Source organism: Lepus europaeus, chromosome 2 (genome assembly GCF_033115175.1).
Source record: "Lepus europaeus isolate LE1 chromosome 2, mLepTim1.pri, whole genome shotgun sequence".
NCBI lineage: Eukaryota > Metazoa > Chordata > Mammalia > Lagomorpha > Leporidae > Lepus > Lepus europaeus.
In genome coordinates, this window is record NC_084828.1 from 99,920,968 (window position 1) to 99,938,931 (window position 17,964).

The 17,964-nt window shown below is 38.5% G+C and overlaps 1 protein-coding gene across 6 annotated transcripts in view; it reads left to right on the plus strand.

Annotated features, from left to right (window-relative positions):
• The first annotated feature begins 3,812 nt into the window (after positions 1–3,812).
• PEX5L (peroxisomal biogenesis factor 5 like) overlaps positions 3,813–17,964 on the plus strand; it is a 198,905-nt gene continuing 184,753 nt past the window's right edge. For 3 of the 6 annotated variants that reach the window (XM_062177741.1, XM_062177757.1, XM_062177749.1), the window contains exons 1-3: positions 3,813–3,838; positions 4,529–4,688; positions 6,151–6,222. In XM_062177741.1, coding sequence (XP_062033725.1) covers positions 3,813–3,838; positions 4,529–4,688; positions 6,151–6,222 — 258 coding nt within the window. Of the gene's footprint in view, positions 3,839–4,528; positions 4,689–6,150; positions 6,223–17,964 lie in introns of those variants that run through there. The other 3 variants (XM_062177773.1, XM_062177765.1, XM_062177778.1) reach the window with 3 other exon arrangements.

The window sequence follows — 17,964 nt, forward strand, 5'->3', positions numbered from 1 at the left end:
TGTCCCTTCCGGAAGCTGATTTCCCCTGTACATAAGAGAAAGAGAGTGGAACACTTGAAAATTGCCCTTTTAACGGTAAGACAATTACACTATATTTAAAATGTCTGTTCAGAGTTCTGTCCTAAAAAGAGGGAAACACGCAAGGTGCCCTTCCAGGCCATTTGGGAGACACTCGTGCTTCTCCTTCAGTTCCTGCTTTCTCTTCTCATTGCCCCTTTGGCTTCCACCGCAGTGGTATCTGTGGCTGTGCTGACATAGTGGATTTTTAAGAAAAGAAGAGCTACGGGACCAAAATGTTGTCAAACAACTGAGAAGGTTAATATTAAAAGGGGCATATTAAATGAAGTAAACGATACATTCATTCCACTACCCGACCACTCTTCCCACAAGGGACAAAAGTAATAGCTGTAGGTTGAATCTCTACTTTTTAAAGAAATACAACTTTATTCCCAGAATCATAATAAAGGAATAAAGCCCTGACCCAGTCCTTTTCCTGCAAAGTAGTCTTCCAATGAGTCATTTTAGTGGCAATTTTGTAGCTCTCTAAAGCAATCACACTTTATTTACTTTGTTTTTAATTATAAAAGAAATTCATTTTTATTTCAAAAAGTACTGCTAAGTATAAAGAGAAAAGCATAGACCATGCATAATTCCCTCTGCCAGGGGGAAAAAAAGCCTTTAGTATTTGATATGTATTCTTGCAGATGTTTTGCTATGAATATATAGCACATAATTTCAAATCTTAAAAGAGAAGCACATTTTTTTTCAAAGGGCCTTTGGTCTTACTTTCTTCATTCATGAATTATCTTCCCTCACTCTCTGGTATCTACATTTTCACTGCCCTTGTTTTTGGTTTTTCTTTTATGAGTGCCTTCTTGAACTATAAACCTACTCGATACCTTTACATAAGGGCAAGAGGGAACAAACTACAATGTTCCAATTGTGTTGCCCTGAATTGTTTTGTTTCCCTTTTCATTCCAGGTTTCCTAAGGAAAGTTAGTCTTTTCTCACTATATTCACTCCTAACCACCAGTGAATTTCATGATTTACTCTGACTCCCAGCTTCACACTTCTGCTCCTAACGTCATCAGTGATGATTTCTAGAATAGCCCATACAATGAAAGTTTGCTGTTCACGTTATTGTTTAGCTTCTCATCAGTCTCTGACCCTGTCTGAAACTTTCTCTCCTTTGGCTGTTTCCATTGGTTCTCCTCCTGCTCTGGCATTCACTCCTACCATCTTCCTTGACTGAGTTCTTTTATATGTTTCTTCAAATGTAAACATTCTCCAGGAATCTAGCCTTACCTTTCACCTCTTCTATCTCTACTTTTCTTCTTTCACGAGCTCATCCACTCCTGCAATTTTAATTATCCCAGCAATCTATATGAACCGTATTGCATTTTTCTTATAAATCCATATATCCGAATGGCTGACTCATCTTTACACTTGGATGAACTTTCCACACTCAGAAAGTGTCTTCTCAGCACAATATCTTCCTTCTCAATTCTCCTTATTGCTACTGTATTTAATTCCTTCTAAGAAAGGATTGCTAGAGACTTTGGTAATTGAGAATTCGTTGGTGACTATTAGGAAAGCAATTTGATTGTGAATGGTTTAGAAGGGAAGAGAAAAAATAAGAAACTGTTGCCTATGACTGTAGACCCTTTCTTTCAAGTTTAACAATGAAGAGGTAATAGAGGGATTGAAGTTGTTACCAGTGAATGGCAGGGTTCTTGTCTTCGTGCAAGAAAGAATTCAGGCGTGAGACAGAGTAGTGGAAAGTAAAAAGTAGCAAAGTTTATTAGGGTAGGGACATCCGGATGGGCACCTCTCCAGACAGGACCTGAGGGAGAGTGCCCAGTCTACATTTAGGCCGGGGGTTTTTAAGGAGATGGGTCTCTGTCTTCACACATTTCCTCCTGAAACAAAGGATTTTATGGATGTAAATATTAAGAAGCTCCTGAGTTTTCCCTTGAAGGTATCAGACAGGAGGAAGCCTAGCTGGCGCCATCCTGGGTTCAGAGGAAGGGTGAACAGGACCCCCTAGAGAATCGGGATCGGGAGCAGGGTGTTTGAAATGCAGATACTGGGCTGCATCTGGGAGATTGTGGAAGATTTGTCAGGCAGAAGGGGCAGGGACCCCCACCTGGCAGGTTATCAGGTAGAAGGGGGCAGGGCAGGATGCTAATACTGGGCTGCCCCTGAAATATTATCAGGATGACTTTGAGATGCAGATGCACATGCTGGACATAGACATCTTCTCTTTAGGCCTGTTACACACACATAAGCTCATATCTGACTTCCTACCTAACAAAGTCATTGCGGAAATGAAATGAATAAGTCACCTTTATGTCAGGAAAACCAGGGAAATTTTGCAAGCTCTGGGAAGCTGCATAATGGAGAAGAAATTTAAGATTTAAGATAGGAAAAATAAGAAGATAGCAATTGAATTCTGACAACTATGAAGACAGTAGGAAGATCTTTTCTTCCAGAACCTAAATTATATATTCTGTATGTGACATTTGCTTTAATATATTCATGTCTACAATGTATCATTCATGGAAGCATTGAATAAATCATTAAAAATCACTAGCAATATTTATATGCAATAGTTAACCTTTACATTTATTTTGACATCTTTAGTTAGGCAAAAATTGCAATTGGTGCTAATTTGTACAATTAAATAAATCAAGTCTTCCTTTTCGTTTCAATACTCCCTTTATAAATTCCATTACTAATGAGTGAGAAGAAATCTTTTAATTGAATTCAATAGAACTATCTTAATAAACTAAGATTCTGAAATGAACTTAAGTTGCTTCATTTTTCAGATATCTATCCCATCAGATTTTTGTCATTGTTTTTCTTACTTGCAAAACTCTCCAATAATGCATTTTATATCTGTGGCTCTATAGCCATATACTGTTTTCCCATACAATTTTAAAGTTTCATGGCTTAATTCAAGCGAATAAACTCAACTTTCTGTTCTACTTCTGTGGAGGACAGAATGAAAGGGGAGAAGACAGGAAGAAGATAGGGTTAAGGAGAGATGGTCAAATCTTCAGTGAGGAAACATTACTGCCAAGGCTCAATGCTTTTAAGGAAACTACAGATTTACTTCAGCATTTCAGACTTATAATTTAAAAAAATATCAGCACTAACAAAGAACTGGATAGTTCTCTCTCAGGTTGGTCAGAAAGGATTCAGAATGGTGCAGGAGGATAGAAGATGCTGCGTTTAGAGTTTCAAAGATAGGACACAATACCCAGAGACAAAAGCTTCTTCCAAGGAGAGAGATACTGTCAGTAAATGGTAACAATTTCCATTCTGTCTTCCCTCATTTCTCCCACTTTAAAGCCCTCACCAGTTTAAGCCCATTGCACTAATACTCCCTCCTCTGTTGCACACAGGTGTACAGTGCACAGAATCAGCGATTAGCACCAGCACGCTAGGGCTGGGGTGGAGAGGGGCCTAATCCTGTTGCCTCAGTTCAAATCCTCAGCTCCAGTGTCTGGCCAGCGGAGGTGGGAGGAGCACAGGAAGTGGTTACCCTCTGGCTTCTCCTCCCACAGAAGCCCTGCCCCCTCACACTTGGACAGTGAAAAGACTGGCTTGCTTTCTCCTTCTAGTTCGGTCCTTTGGCTAATAGAAAAGACCACGCAGAAGCTATGGACTTGCTTTTTTGTGCTTGAGAAAAGTGCATAGATAGAAGACAGGGCTTCCCGGCTGGGAGGAGGGAGGAGAGCTGAAGATTCCTGCCTGGGTTGGCTGAGCTAAGCAGTCCAAGTGGGAAGCTGAGTGCTTGAAAGAGGATTATGCCCGCACTAGAAATAAGCAGTAAGTGAGTGAATGCCATTATGACTTAGAAAAGGATTAATCCCCCCGGGGTTATGGGGTGAACTGGGAAATATTGCTTGATTCTAGAGGAAAACTGTAAGGCTTCTTGCTCTGTGTCTGTCTGTGCTACTTGGAGACTAGGGGCTTCGAGTACAAAACAAGAGCTCTAAATAGTTCTCCCAGTCTTGGAAAATGCCAACTTCTGTTTAGAATAGTTGGGAACAAAAGTCTCCTTCCCTGACCTAACCCCTTACCCAGAAAATTCACAGCCAAACAGGATCAGGAGTTGCGCTTAAATTGGAGTCACTGATTTGGGCATTGGCAGAAATTGTAATATTAAATTATGTTCTGTGAGTGCTGACATATCTATTAGCAATGACGTTCAAGAAGGTCTGAAGTGGGGGATTAAAAAGGGAAAAATCAGAGCTTTTATGACAAGGAGACTGAGTAGTATATATGCATGGGGTTAAATACAAAAATTATGTAATTAATAATAGATTTTTTAAAAAAAAATTACATAAGTACAGAATTTAGGAAGACTAAAAGGGCATAGACAAAAATTAGAAAAAGAAATTTTCATTTCAGTACTTTCTGTGGCAGCCAAAAAAAAATTCACAGTGTTTACAAAGTCAAAACAATGATTCAGGAATACTTCAATTATTGTTGTACATTATTAATACTGTTGCTGGGCAAGATCTGTGGTTATCTGGTCAGCAAGTTCTGGCAATAAAGCCACTGCCGCCGGTGCAAAGAATTCTGGGATGTCTGACAGTGAAATGGATGGAAGGACTCACATTCCATCTCTGCTTACTGTCCTTTTGTCCAGAAATCGAGTCATGCAAATGAGCTACTTGGTACGTATACAGATCAATATTTGGAAAAGTATTTCTAAATGTGTTGCATTAGAGGGTCTGTGGAAAATATCTTATGGCAACCAATGGACTAAAAGGATACAAAAGCAAAGTGATGGGAAGGAAGTCAGCTTGATTGAAGCCAACCTTGTTCTTTTTGTTTTCTATCAATCCTGAAATGGAATCTCAAATGAGGACAAGAATAATAGTAGAGAGAAAAATGCTGTGGCCATCTGTTCTCTTCTGAGTGGCTAAGTTCATTAATGTATGAATGAGAACTTGGATTTTACTTATGCATCCCAATACAGATTCAGAAATCTCTTTAATACAGTTAAAAGCATAAAAACAAGAAGTCTGTTTGTTGGGGAGGAAATATGTATATCCAGCTTTAAAATGTTATAAGGGGAATAACAGATAAGGCTCATGTCCTGCAGGGAAAAGACAATTTATCTCATGTTCACTGAAGGATGTACTGCTTCCCCCACTAAGATGGGGATACTAATATGAGACTGCAGATACAAGCATAAGAAATAATTTGAACTATCTTAACTCTAGTTGATGTAGCTAATATCTAAAACAAGGACTTTTATAATAAGTTATTTTGGATTAAAATATATAGGAAATTTTATTTTCCCTTTGATAGTGATATGAAGAAGCAATCTGACATTACTAGTATTCCCATCAGCCATTGCATTGGGAGGTTAAAAAAAAAGATATGTTATATTTCTCCTGTAGCACAGCTCAAAAATGATTATCATGATCTGTGTCCTTATCTAACGTTGGGTCTTATAGATTTTGCTGTGGGAGACATAGATGGAGAATGGTCATAGGAACAAATATGACAAAATGGCAGCAAGTCCATTTGCAAAGATGTTCTGTACTCTTCCAACTTCTCCAACTATCTAATTTTAAAATTACTTGTCTTTTTAAAGTTATTTCTAGGTTCTATTTTCCAACATTTGTATTCATCTGGCTTCTAAGCAAATGTTGAAAATTTGAAGATTTGCTGTGTAATAATTCTGTCTTAAAATATATAGCAAGGCACTAAAATAAAACATTTAATAGCTGGGAATGTAAGCATAGCATAATACAAAATGAAGTTTCAGTCTTTGAGAAAAATGTGCTAGGACTTTTCAAGGAATTGCTTATTTATATCAAAGTATTAAAAATCTTTTCTGAAACTTCAGAATAAAAAAAGAAACATAAGAATATGGAAAAAAGAATTAAAGGCATAATTCAAATGGGAGAGGCTAAGTAGAAATACTGAATGAAAATTACAAGCCAGCAGTTTAACAATAAATGCATTTGACTGGTGTACATGAGAGACTGATGTAAAGACTGATGCATCAAGACTCATGAACAAGGCTAAGTAAATAATGGTATCTTTAAAAGGCATTAAGTGGGAATTAAGGCTATGTATAATGAAAAGAAACTAAATGATCATTTAAAATTATTCTTTCACAAGAAAAGTAAAGAACAAGGATATGGAAAGCTAAGCAGTGATGAAGACCTCGAAATAATTGTTGATCAAAAACAGGTAAGTGAACACTTACATACATTTTCTATTATTGCACTGTACAGTTTTGACAACTGAAGCCCTCAGGGGTGTTCAGCCTTTCCCTGGCAACTATCCTGGCCTGGCTAACTGAGCCTGTACAACAAGACAGATTTTTTTTTTTAAGAGCAGTTAAGCCTCCACGTATGATGATGCCTGTGATCCACTGACTTCTGCATGATGCCAACATATATGTTCTGTATGTAAGAATGGTATAAAATAATGCTGGAACAGGATAAGAGAGTTTCTGGAAAAAATGGAAGCTCAACTTGATAAAATTGGTCAAAACAGCAATGATAATTTGATTGAAATAAAGATTTAAAGAATAAGATAGTATATTATTTTGAAAATGAGAAACACTAAAATTAATGCATCATGTAAAACTATATGAGTATGATTTAGATGGAAGGATGTAAGAGATTGAAAAATTGTGAACTTTAAAACATACATATTGTCCAATTTCATTTCTCATATTGCCATTTTGAAAACAAAACAGAAAGGCTATGTAATAGTCTGTAATACTGCCCGTAATTTGAGAAGCCACCAGCTTGGATGTTATATGGGCTCATAAGGTGAAATGAAACCTGCTTAATAGACCATGAACAATGACATTCCAGGTAATGGAAGGTGTCCAAACTACACCATTGAAATGGCATTAGCCCTTAACATCCTTGTTAATTGTAAAGAAGACAAAATAACTGCACATCTATTTAGTGCATAAGTGGCGCTGAATCTGAGAGTGATGTAAACTCAGGTGTACATAGAGAAATAAAAGAGAGTAGAAAAAAAGCAGGCGTTCATTTACAGAAAGGCAGCCTAAATTTGGATGATCCCCTAATCACGCGGTTTGTTTTGCATCATAGTGATTGCATTGTGTCCATTTCTGACAGAAAGGAAATGGCCATCAGAAGGCAGCAACCAGAAATAACTGACTGAGAGACTTGCTTTTTAGGCCTGGAGTAACTGAGATAACTGAAGGGATCTTCTGTACAAACTGCCAAACACAACACCTCTGTGGAAGGGCAGAATATATTGATCTTTTGGGGTTCACACACACTGCCTCTGAGTATTTCTTGTCTCCTAATCACTCTCATGCTTCTGAGTAGAACAGGGTGGGGATACATGGATTTGCCCCCCTATTTCTGCTACTTAGAGCCAAATTTTCAGGTTAGTTAATGAGGTAAGTGGGGCTGGATCCCAAGTGCACTGCTGGACTATTAATTATCACTTTAATAATGCCAGATTTCCTAGGGCATGCAATCCATGTCTCCCATTAACCCTACCTATCAACTGGTATTCTGATTACAGGACTGTTCCCACCTGGTGAAATAAACTAGTCCTATATAATTGAGTATATTATAGGAACACACATCTGAACACATTTCTCTATTAAGGTGAAAAATGCGTTATTTCTTTATTTCCTCCTTAATCATATAACGTAATTTTTTTTACTCTTTATTCGTCCTTACTATCTTCTTATCACAAAGTTTTTATTTTATTACTTTTCTTATTCAGTGTTTGTGTTTTAAGTACATGCTGGTGTTCAGAGGTGTATAAAATTGTCTATTGAGATCTTCAGGGTAGGCAGCCCAAGGAAGTTATTGTTCTTTTTTTCTCATACTTTCCCCAAAATTTATATTGTTCTGACTACATGAATTTTATTAACTGCTAAGGAATCTTGAAAAAAAAAGTAAACCAACTTTCCTGCATCTTCAGGAAACATCATGCATAGCGCTTTCATTATGCCTACCAAATGAGGGTGGGTTCAGTTTTCTCCAGTCATGGTTTCCTCTGTAGCTGCACATTGCTTCCACTCCCATTGCCCACATTGCTACCCTGTCGCAGTGACCCAGCTTTGCTGAGTCATCCATGCCAAAACTTTTTGTTTCAAGTGATGAGTAATTATGAAGACAAGTTGGTTTTTATGTTTGCTGTTTTCCTTACAGAGTCCTTCCTGTTTCGAAAGGTTGATTTGGTGTTGATGTGAGCAAATCCTAGTTGAAACGAAGTATTGATACTTCAAGAAGAGTCAAATATTTGGGAAAACGCTGTAGTCTTTATAAAACATGGTCTTTAGGAAACTTCCTTGCTATTCTTTCAAGAATCTATATGTTCAGTTTATTCTCCCTATATCTTTTCAGAAACATGGTAGAAATCTGTTAGTCAATCTGCATATAATAGCAAACAGCTCTTTCAGTAAGCAATGCCAAAAGAAATTCTGAAGAAGATAAATAAAATAATTGGAATGATGGGATGGGCAGAAGTCTGACGAATCTCGTTAAATTTGTCATTCAGAAACTGTCCCTCTACAAAAGCAGGCTACATGCCTGTTTATCAGTCATGTGACTATCAAGTCTTGTACTTCCATAGAAAGCCCGCCATCCTGCTTGTATACGCACATTAAGAGAACAGTAGCGCCAAGTTTGTAGATTTTGTTCTTCTTGGCTGCCCCATTTAATGGGGTAATATCTGATTTCTGTGTTATTTCTACATGCAGACTACAAGAAGTTTGGAAATGTGTAATGTTTTATTTTTTAATTTTATTAATATAAAGAGAATAGACTTCATGTATTTCGTAGATAAAATTCTAAAAAAAAAACCACACTTCCCTCTCACTCTCCCTCCCTCCTTCTGCCCTCCTTCCTTCTTTAATGGCAGTATTGTGCTTCTATATTTCTGAAATTTTGTTTTTCAAAATTTATCTGAATGGTGTATTAAAATATCCTAGAGAATTCTTAAATTAGCATTGATTCTTAAAATAGTAGGTGCCATATAAATATATTTACAGGTTGAGTATTCCCTATCTGAAATACTTGCAACTAGCAATGTTTCAGACTTTGGATTTTTTCAAATTTTGGAACATTTGCATACACATAGGGAAATATCTTGGACAATGAACTCTAAACACTAAATTCACTTATATTTCATACACATTAGCTTGATTATAATTTTATACAATATTTTTAGGGCACTTGCATCTTGAATGCAGTCTGTCACATGAGGCTGGGTATGCAAATTTTCATTTATCATCATGTTGGTGCTCAAAAAGTTTCAGATTTTGGATTTTCTGATTATAAATACCATATATATATATATAATCAAACACACATTTATATACGCACATCATGTATAGTCATTTAAGTACAAATGGATCACATTGGGACAAAAGTCCACATTTTTCACCAAATCTCCCCAGGATTTTTAAAACTTCAAACACAGGAAATTAAAGGTAAAGTATTGGATTAAAATCTTAATGCCTCTAAAACCCAGGCACTTGACATAAAAAAAAAATCTGTAATTAGTGAATACTTTGGCTTTCTAGGACAAATATTGAGAGACAAAATTTTAAATACACATTTGGATCATTTTTGTTATTTATGAGAGTATTCTTGTTTGGAGGAAGTGAAGATCTGTTTAGGACTAGGTTTCGTGTATATGTGAGTTTCCTTCTGAAGTTACTGGTATTTCAGGGTCAGAGCAGGGGAATAGTCAAGTACCTTAAGTAAGGGATTAAAAACATTAACACTTTGAATAAATAATAAACTTGTTCTATTTTAAATTGCTAATTTTAACTAGAGTCAACTCAAGGCTTATGGTATGCTGGGTTTAGTTTTTTCCTAAAATACTTCAAATTCCAAGTAGGCTTAAATGCAATAACAAAGACTAACACACAAAATTACAGGATACTATGATTATATGCAGGATACAGTTACAGCTTCAAGCACTGCAAAAATGAGTTTAGCATACATCCTGGATGTTGTTGGTCACAGGACTCCAGGTTGCACCTGTGTATCCTTCAGTGCAATCAGATGAGAAAATGCCGAATGTGAGGCAGTTATCAGGAAAACATGTCTGTTAGGTAAGAGCAATAGTTTTCCGGTGTTAGCTGCCTCCAGGGCTTGCTGGGACGCCAGTGGCTGGGCCCTGACCTCGAGGTTTCTCAGTCTGTTGACTGGGGCAGAGTTAGAAAGTGGCTGCAGCGCACTACCGCGGCGGCCATTGGAGGGTGAACCAACGGCAAAAGGAAGACCTTTCTCTCTGTCTCTCTCTCACTGTCCACTCTGCCTGTCAAAAAAAAAAAGAAAGAAAATGTGCATTGGGAAGTCCACAGCTGCTGCAGCTGGTTCCAGACCACACTTTGAGAATCACTGGGTCAGGAAGATAACTAATGCAATTTGAAGGGAACCGGGGGTGAAGAACAAGTGAGTTGTGGCCCATTTGATATTCTACAACTTGGCATTACCCAGTAATCTAAAAGCTAGAATTCTTAGACACTTAATGTGATACTGCTGAAACAGAGCCACAGCCACTTACAAGCAAAGGTGCCTTTAAAGGTCCCATGTTTGCAGGTGGCTGAATTCCACAAGGCAGCCTTGTGATCTCGAATCTGTCTAAGCTCAGTTTCCTTATTTGTAAAATAATAATCTGTTCTTCCCATATCCTAGAGTTTCTTTGAGATAAAATATGTACAAGTGCTTTATAAAGTATAAATCAAATTTGTCCATTTTAATTAGCTAGTATTCGTGCTCATGCTGCCTTCCACCTCTCCCATACCCAATTTAGCAAGCAGGAACTTTGAGATCTAGAAAGGCAAATGGAGTTGTCTGCATCCCTGCTTAGGTATAGAGAGAGCACTGGAAGCCAGCCCTCTCCTGACATTCAGGCCAATACTCTCTCTGTCACCCCTTTGCCCATTGGTGATCCTATAAATGGGTTAAGAATCTATTTAGTCTCCATGCTCTCATTAGATAAAATAACCTCCCACTGGAAATTATCATAATTTCCAATATTCACTTCCTGAACTTCCATGAGGATAAACTTTTTCATAAATATCCCATAACTGTTTACCTCCCTCTTTGCCCCCATGACTTTCTCAAGAGAGAGGTGCCTTTCCAAACAAATGTGTACAAAATTAGACCTAAAAGATGACTGTTGACACCCGCTGGCCTTTCTCACAACCTCCACAATGAGAACCCCTTCCAGGTATGCGAAACACCATGGAGAATGACAACATTTTTCTCAGCCTATAAACTTCCTGAGAGTCTCTCTTCAAACTTGTATGAATATCTTGAGCAGAAAGCAGCAGTATCTAGACTTTCTGTGATCTTTTTTATAAAGAAAACAAAGAGACAAAGTAGAGAACCCTTTGGACCTGCAGTAGTGCATAAGCAGTTGCGTAGGATGGCAGATCTGTCCTGGTGGTCTTTGTGGGAGTGTATCTAAAGAGGAAATTATAGGCCAACATCAAATAAAACTGGAAAAACAAGAAAACAGATCAATGTGAAAGATACTCAGCTTCCTTCTGGTATTGACAGACAGGGCAGTCCTACCACCATCTAGGCAGCTGACGTGAGTCTCAGACTCAGAAATGGCAAAAAAGATGAGGGCAGTACGTGTCACTGCCTTGTACTCAGCACCATCTGGCCACTGCTGGCCACTGCTGTCTCAGCTGTAACAATGTGGTGACTTCATGTAAATATAATTCAGATCCCATTTACCTCTGAGATTTATAAGGTATGAGAGCCTGTCTCTCAGCGCTCCCCCTGGGCACCTTCTTGGAACTCTGTACTTGGTCAGCAAGAACAGAAACCCCTTCTAGAGTTGCAGGAAAGAGACGGCCTGCGCCGCCTGGACATTCTGAGGCAGGGCACTCAGACTCTCAGAGGAGAAAGCAGGATATGCAGCCACGGTTGCCCTGGTCATTCTCGAAACAGATGTAGGCTCATTAGTGTTTTCCTGGAGAAAGACACAGTTGAGAAATGGTTCGATGAAAAGGAGCCAGATTTATTTGAGACAAGATCAAAGCTATTCAAATTTGTTATCTAAAATCAGCATTAAAATAAACAGATTTACTATTGTAGTTCAATCAATTCCATCTTATCTGTGAAGCTTTTTATCATCAATAAATATTGAACAAGCAAAGGGGAAAGTATTTCACTAGGTTAAATTTAAAAACTACTGAAATGAAAGCGTGATCATTCTGTATTTTATTGCTAAATATTCACTATTCATATCGAGTAATATGAAAATAACTGTTACTAATACTTTAGGGGGAAAACAAACAGTAATGCAAAATATCTTACTTTGTATTTTCCTTGTAAACTCACAATGGTGCAAATTTTTTTTTAACTTCATATATTTCAACTTAGTGTATGACTCCTCTAAGCATCACATGACCCTGGGAAGATCTAATATTTTTTTTTTAATTTGCAAGGTAGAATTACAGACCAAGAGAGGGACAAAGAGAGCGGTCTTCCATCTGCTGGTTCACTCCCCAAATGACCACAATTGGGCCAATCCGAAGCCAGGAGCCAGGAGCTTTTTCTGAGTCTCCACATGGATGCAGGGGCCCAAGCACTTGGGCCATCTTGTACTGATTTCCCAGGCCATAGCAGAGGCTGCATCAGAAGAGAAGCAGCGGGGACTCGAACTGGTGCCCATTTGGGATGCCAGTGCCTCAGGCGGAGGCTTAGCCCACTGCGTTACAGCACCAGCCCCCAGATCTAATATCTTAATTTCAGAATCTTATGACAGGTCGCTAAGGTCTGAAGGTCAAAGGTCAGAAAATCTGGAGGGTTACTATTCATAGACTGACTCAGAGGTGGGCGAAAGAACTGAAGGTGGAAGTCGTTGTCCCGGTTTCTAGTTTTAGCTTTGCCACTTACTAAACAGGAGATTTTGGAGAAGTCATTTAACTCTTCTAAGTTTCTGCTTCCTCGTCGGTGCCGTGGAGTTGTACCATCTGGCTCTGATAGCTGTGGTGTGGCTCAAGTGGGGATGTCTCCTTGGAGAGCCAAATGCCCCGCTCAGTCTGCTTTGGTCAGTGTCAGGAGCAGATTCCAAGGCCACTGCTGCTTTGCCTGTGGCTCTTCCCACTGGCATCGCTTGCCTCCTCAATGGTGAGTTGGAGATGGTCTCTTCATAATGCTTCTGCTTTGGGTATTTCCACTGCCTTACAGTTCAGTCCTCTGAATACCTTCTGTGGGACACTTTCAGGTACTCCCATCTTTATACAGATGCTTAGCCAAATGCATGGCATGCGATAAGAGCTTCCTACATGGCAGGTGCTAAGGTGAACGGGTGCTGAGAGTAGACAGTAATGCCCTTAGATTTCTTAGTGTAACCCACCACCCCTTGGATTTGTGGGGACTACACTATAATGATTCTAAACAGTAAAGTCTGTCCTGGGGACATAGTGGCAACCACCTCCTACAATTAGCCAGATACTGAAATGAGGGAAGTAGATTATATGTGAGAAAAACGGGGTGAGGGAGAATGAGGGAAAGTGACTGGTTCCCGAGAGCTGCTCCCATCGGAGGGGCTGCACCTCCCAGCTCCAGCTGGTGGCCCTCTTCCTGACAGTGGGCTCACATCACAGTACATACTCACTTTTCAAGAAAGTGATTAATCTGATGCTCTTTAACTGTTTACATTCAATTTAAAATGTTGAAACAGCATATAATCTAAACAGTGTGGGTCTGTGTACAGTCTTAGGGTTCCAGTTTGTGACCTGTTATGCTCATGAGAGGCTAAGACCTAAGGAGAGCAGGGTGTTGACATGGGCATAGGCAGTCTCCGCTCTCCCCTGGTTTCTCTCCTGTGTCATATTTTCCACTTTGAAAATGAAACTAACACAGTTGATCTAATTAAAATAATTGACATTAATGTGGAATTGGTATTAAGTCAGCTGGTATTAAACAGTATTTACCAAAGTGTAAAAAAAAAAAAAATCCCCATTTTATGAAATGAGCTGGGCAGATACTTATGAGCATGAGATACGTCTGATGTTCCCCTATCAGTTTAGGACTTTTATTTTCCAGCTTCTACTCCTGCCAAACCAGCATCTCCTCAGTAAATAAACAAAGCGGCCACATTGTTGACTAGCAAGCATGCACCTGACTTTCCTGTAGCAGTCCTTCTTTTCCCGTTTTCCAGACAGTGCTACAACTTACAGGACTCAGTAGAAAATTAATTTCCAAGAGAGAGACCATGAGTTACCTGAAGTTCAACAGATATCTGAAATATCACTATACAGCTTCAAGATATTAATGAGAAGCCTATGTTCATTACATGCAGCACAAAAGTAAAAGGTGGACTTTCAAGTTGGAAAAATGTGTGGAAGTTAAGTCATTTTCAAACATCCAGTGGGTTTTTTTTCTTTTTAATCTAGTAAGGCAAAGTGATGGCAGCATGTTTAGTCAGTGAGAAAGTGAATGCATAATTGAAATGACGTGAGCTGACACACTGAGTGTAAAAATGATGTGAGAGATGAAAGTAACAGGCAGAGACAGTAGTGCTTAAAAGTAGACTTAGCCATTTGGAATGCAGTGTGAAAAGAAACCCTCTCAACTGTTCATTGGGTTGCACTGTTTTAACTTTTTATTTTTTCTTGTTTGAAGTTGCTTCAGCTGATCAATATGGAAACCATAGACATTAGAGCTGGAAGGAACTTTAGAAGGTAATCTAATCCAGAGATTTTAAAAATCATGCTCTATGAAACCCTTCCCCATCTACCTTAAATGAGGAAGAGGTGTTTATATACAAGTTTATGATACCACCCTTCAAGGAGCAACTCAGGAGTGCAGGCAAGTTTTGTTAGATAAAAGGGTGTTTCTTCTAAGTTTAATTACATTGATTCTAGTTCAGTAAAAATAAGCTAAGTAAGTAATAGAATAGGGAACTAAACACATAATACTAGCAATAGAGAAGTAGCTTAAATGTGCACACCAAGTTATTAAATCCTTGTTTATTAAAATGTGGGTGTAAGGGCTATAGTCTTGGGTTCATTCGTCCACCCCTGTAATTGGCTTCCTAAACTACAATGCTCTTTTCCTTTCTTCTGAAGTATCCAGTATTATTAAATATACATTACATTTAGCAATCAAGCCAGAATATTCACTTGAGAATTTCAAGTGCAAACTGAAAGTCGATTTGTCTGATAGATTTTTTTAAATGTCATTAATATGAAGAAAATAGATCTCATGTGTTTCATAGATATAATTCTAAGATAACCATCATTTCCTCCTTTCTTCCCTCCCTCCCTCAATGCCCCTCTTCCTTCCTTTCTTTGTTTTCTTGAATTTTTGAAAAAACATAATTTCAACTTACTTTATAATCACAAGCTTAGTGCCACATAACCATAATGGTCAAGGAGTAAAAAGCAGAAAGACCACTCTTCAACAGGAATATAGACAAGGATTAAAAATAAACAAATCATAAGATGTAAGTTGCATTCCCACACATTTTGTCAGTAGATTTTTACTAAAAGAATGTGTATGTGAATACTTCCTAAGTCTTCATTAAAAGGTTCCCACAAACCTCACAGTTTCCCAGTATACATGAGGATGCAGTTATTAAAGAGTTTAAAAGGTGACTTTGAAATCTCCTGAATTACCTCCAGTGAGATTAGCAAAGGCTTCCTGCGTGTTGACGAAGGCAGGTTTTCTGCAGTTCACCTCCTGGGGCTTCTCCACCTGGGAGGGTTTCTCATCTTCCCTGTAGACTGTGAGCTGTGTCCCCCCATTCCACGTCTGGCTCTAGTCCATCCATTGTGAAGTCTTCATCAAATGAACCCCGCAGGTGACCTCGCTGATGACTGATCGAATCAATGCCTATTGTGATAAAGGCTTTGAAAGCCAGTTGTAAGTGGAAATGTTTGTACTAGGATGATTTATGTTACAACTTCAAAACCTGGAAAAGATAACAAAAGGAACAGGCAGGTCGCACTAAATTTCTTTCTCATTTTTCTACTTAAGCAGCAGGGAGAGTTGAGAGAGTAAACTTTGTTCCTTCTCTTCTGTCTCTGTACCTGGGAACCTGTCCTGCCATTGCCTTGACCTTGTCATTTCTGTGGTTCTTCTTTGTTTCCCTCCCATCCACACTTTGCAGTCATGTCTTTTCTTCCCTGCTCAGCACCACTCTCTGATCCCTGCCTCTGGAATGTCTCTTATTCTGACACTGCATATATAAGGTTTGACAGAAATGCAGTTCTTGCAAACCTACTTTTTAAAAAATGCTTCATTGCTTCCCTTGTCTTCCTCTAAAACAACTCAGTAATTCTGTCATTTCCATTTTTAGTCATTAATATTTCACATGGTCTACCCCCAATCAGAATGGGTAACACTTCCTTCCTATCTTGTGATCTAGGAAAAACACACACACACAAGTGATCATTCAGTACAATTTGCTATTTATTCCTCATCATAGTATTTTTTTTTTGCCAAATGATCTCATTCTTGAAATATATGAATAAGTGACTTATTAAAGAAATGGTGAGAGAATGTACCATCTCGGCTTTGTGCTGGGTGTTCTGAATAGAAAAAAACATTCATTCATGTCTTGTTTCTAACAAAATTATCTCATTTGTGTAATTTGTGAATAATTAATGATTTTTGTTGTAGAAAAACAGTAATCATAGAAGTGGTTTTCTTCCAATCAAGGGTTGTCCAATTATCTCTTCATTCTCAGATTCTGTTTTTAAATTCTAAAAATGCCCGCAAAATTGACATGTTAATTTTTGTGAACTCTGAGGGTACTTCCAGAAACAAACAAGTGCTGGTGCATCTGTTGATGAATTTTATTAATCAATTCAGGATAAAACAAATCAAACTCACAAACATGGTTAGATATCCTAAATTCTTCAGCTAAAGGTGTCAAACCTTGGAAAATTTAACTTTTGGGAGGCTGTTTTATTTGTTTTTTACTTTTATAAACTTTTATTAATACAAAGAGAACAGATTTCATGAATTTCATATATACATTCTAAAAAGATAATCATACCCCCCTCCCTCTTTCTTTTCCTCTCTCAACCCACCTCCTTCCTTCCTTTTTATTTCTTAATTTTTGCAAAAATATTATTTCAGTCCACTCTATAATCATAGGCTTCATGCACGACTACCCATAATATTCAACAAGTGAAAAAAGAGAGACACCATAGTTCCATCAGAGTATAAACAAGAGCTGAAAACAACAATCAAAATTCAAGGTGGCCGTTTTGCTCCTATACATTTTTTTTTTTGTATTCTGTATTAATTTCTCAGAGAAAACATGTGATATTTGTCTTTTGTGGACTGGTTCATTTCACTAAGCATAATGGTTTGTTTCTTTTTTAAGATTTATTTATTTTACCTGAAAGAGTTACAGAGACGCTGAGGCAGAGAGAGAGAGAGAGAGAGGTCTTCCATCCACTGTTTCACTCCCCAGATGGCCGCAATGGCCAGGAGCCAGGAGTTTCTTCCGGGTCTCCCACGCAGGTGCAGGGGCCCAAGCACTTAAGCCATCTTCCACTGTTTTCTCAGGCCTTATCAGAGAGCTAGATTGGAAGTGGAGCAGCTGGGACTCAAACTGTTGCCCATACCTGCTACGCCACAGCACCGGCCACAGCATAATGATTTAAAAAGGAAGCTATCTGTATATAAATGAATGAGAAATTTGACCCTTCCATTCAAACTCCACAGCACTTAGTTTAAACTCATACCATACCCTTGCATTCAGGACTTTTATTAACAGCAGTGTCCAGACCCCATGAATCAACACTTCTTGGCTTAGTGGTGAGCACCTAAGACATGAACGGACAGTTGTCACTGTTCCCCAAATAAAATGCAAACTCAATGGATGGGCTGAGAGGTCATGCATGGTTATCTAGCCCCTGCCTACCCCATCATCCTCAGGTCATACTGTCTCAACTCCATGTCCATTCCTGCTCAGCATGCAGTACCCAAGGGG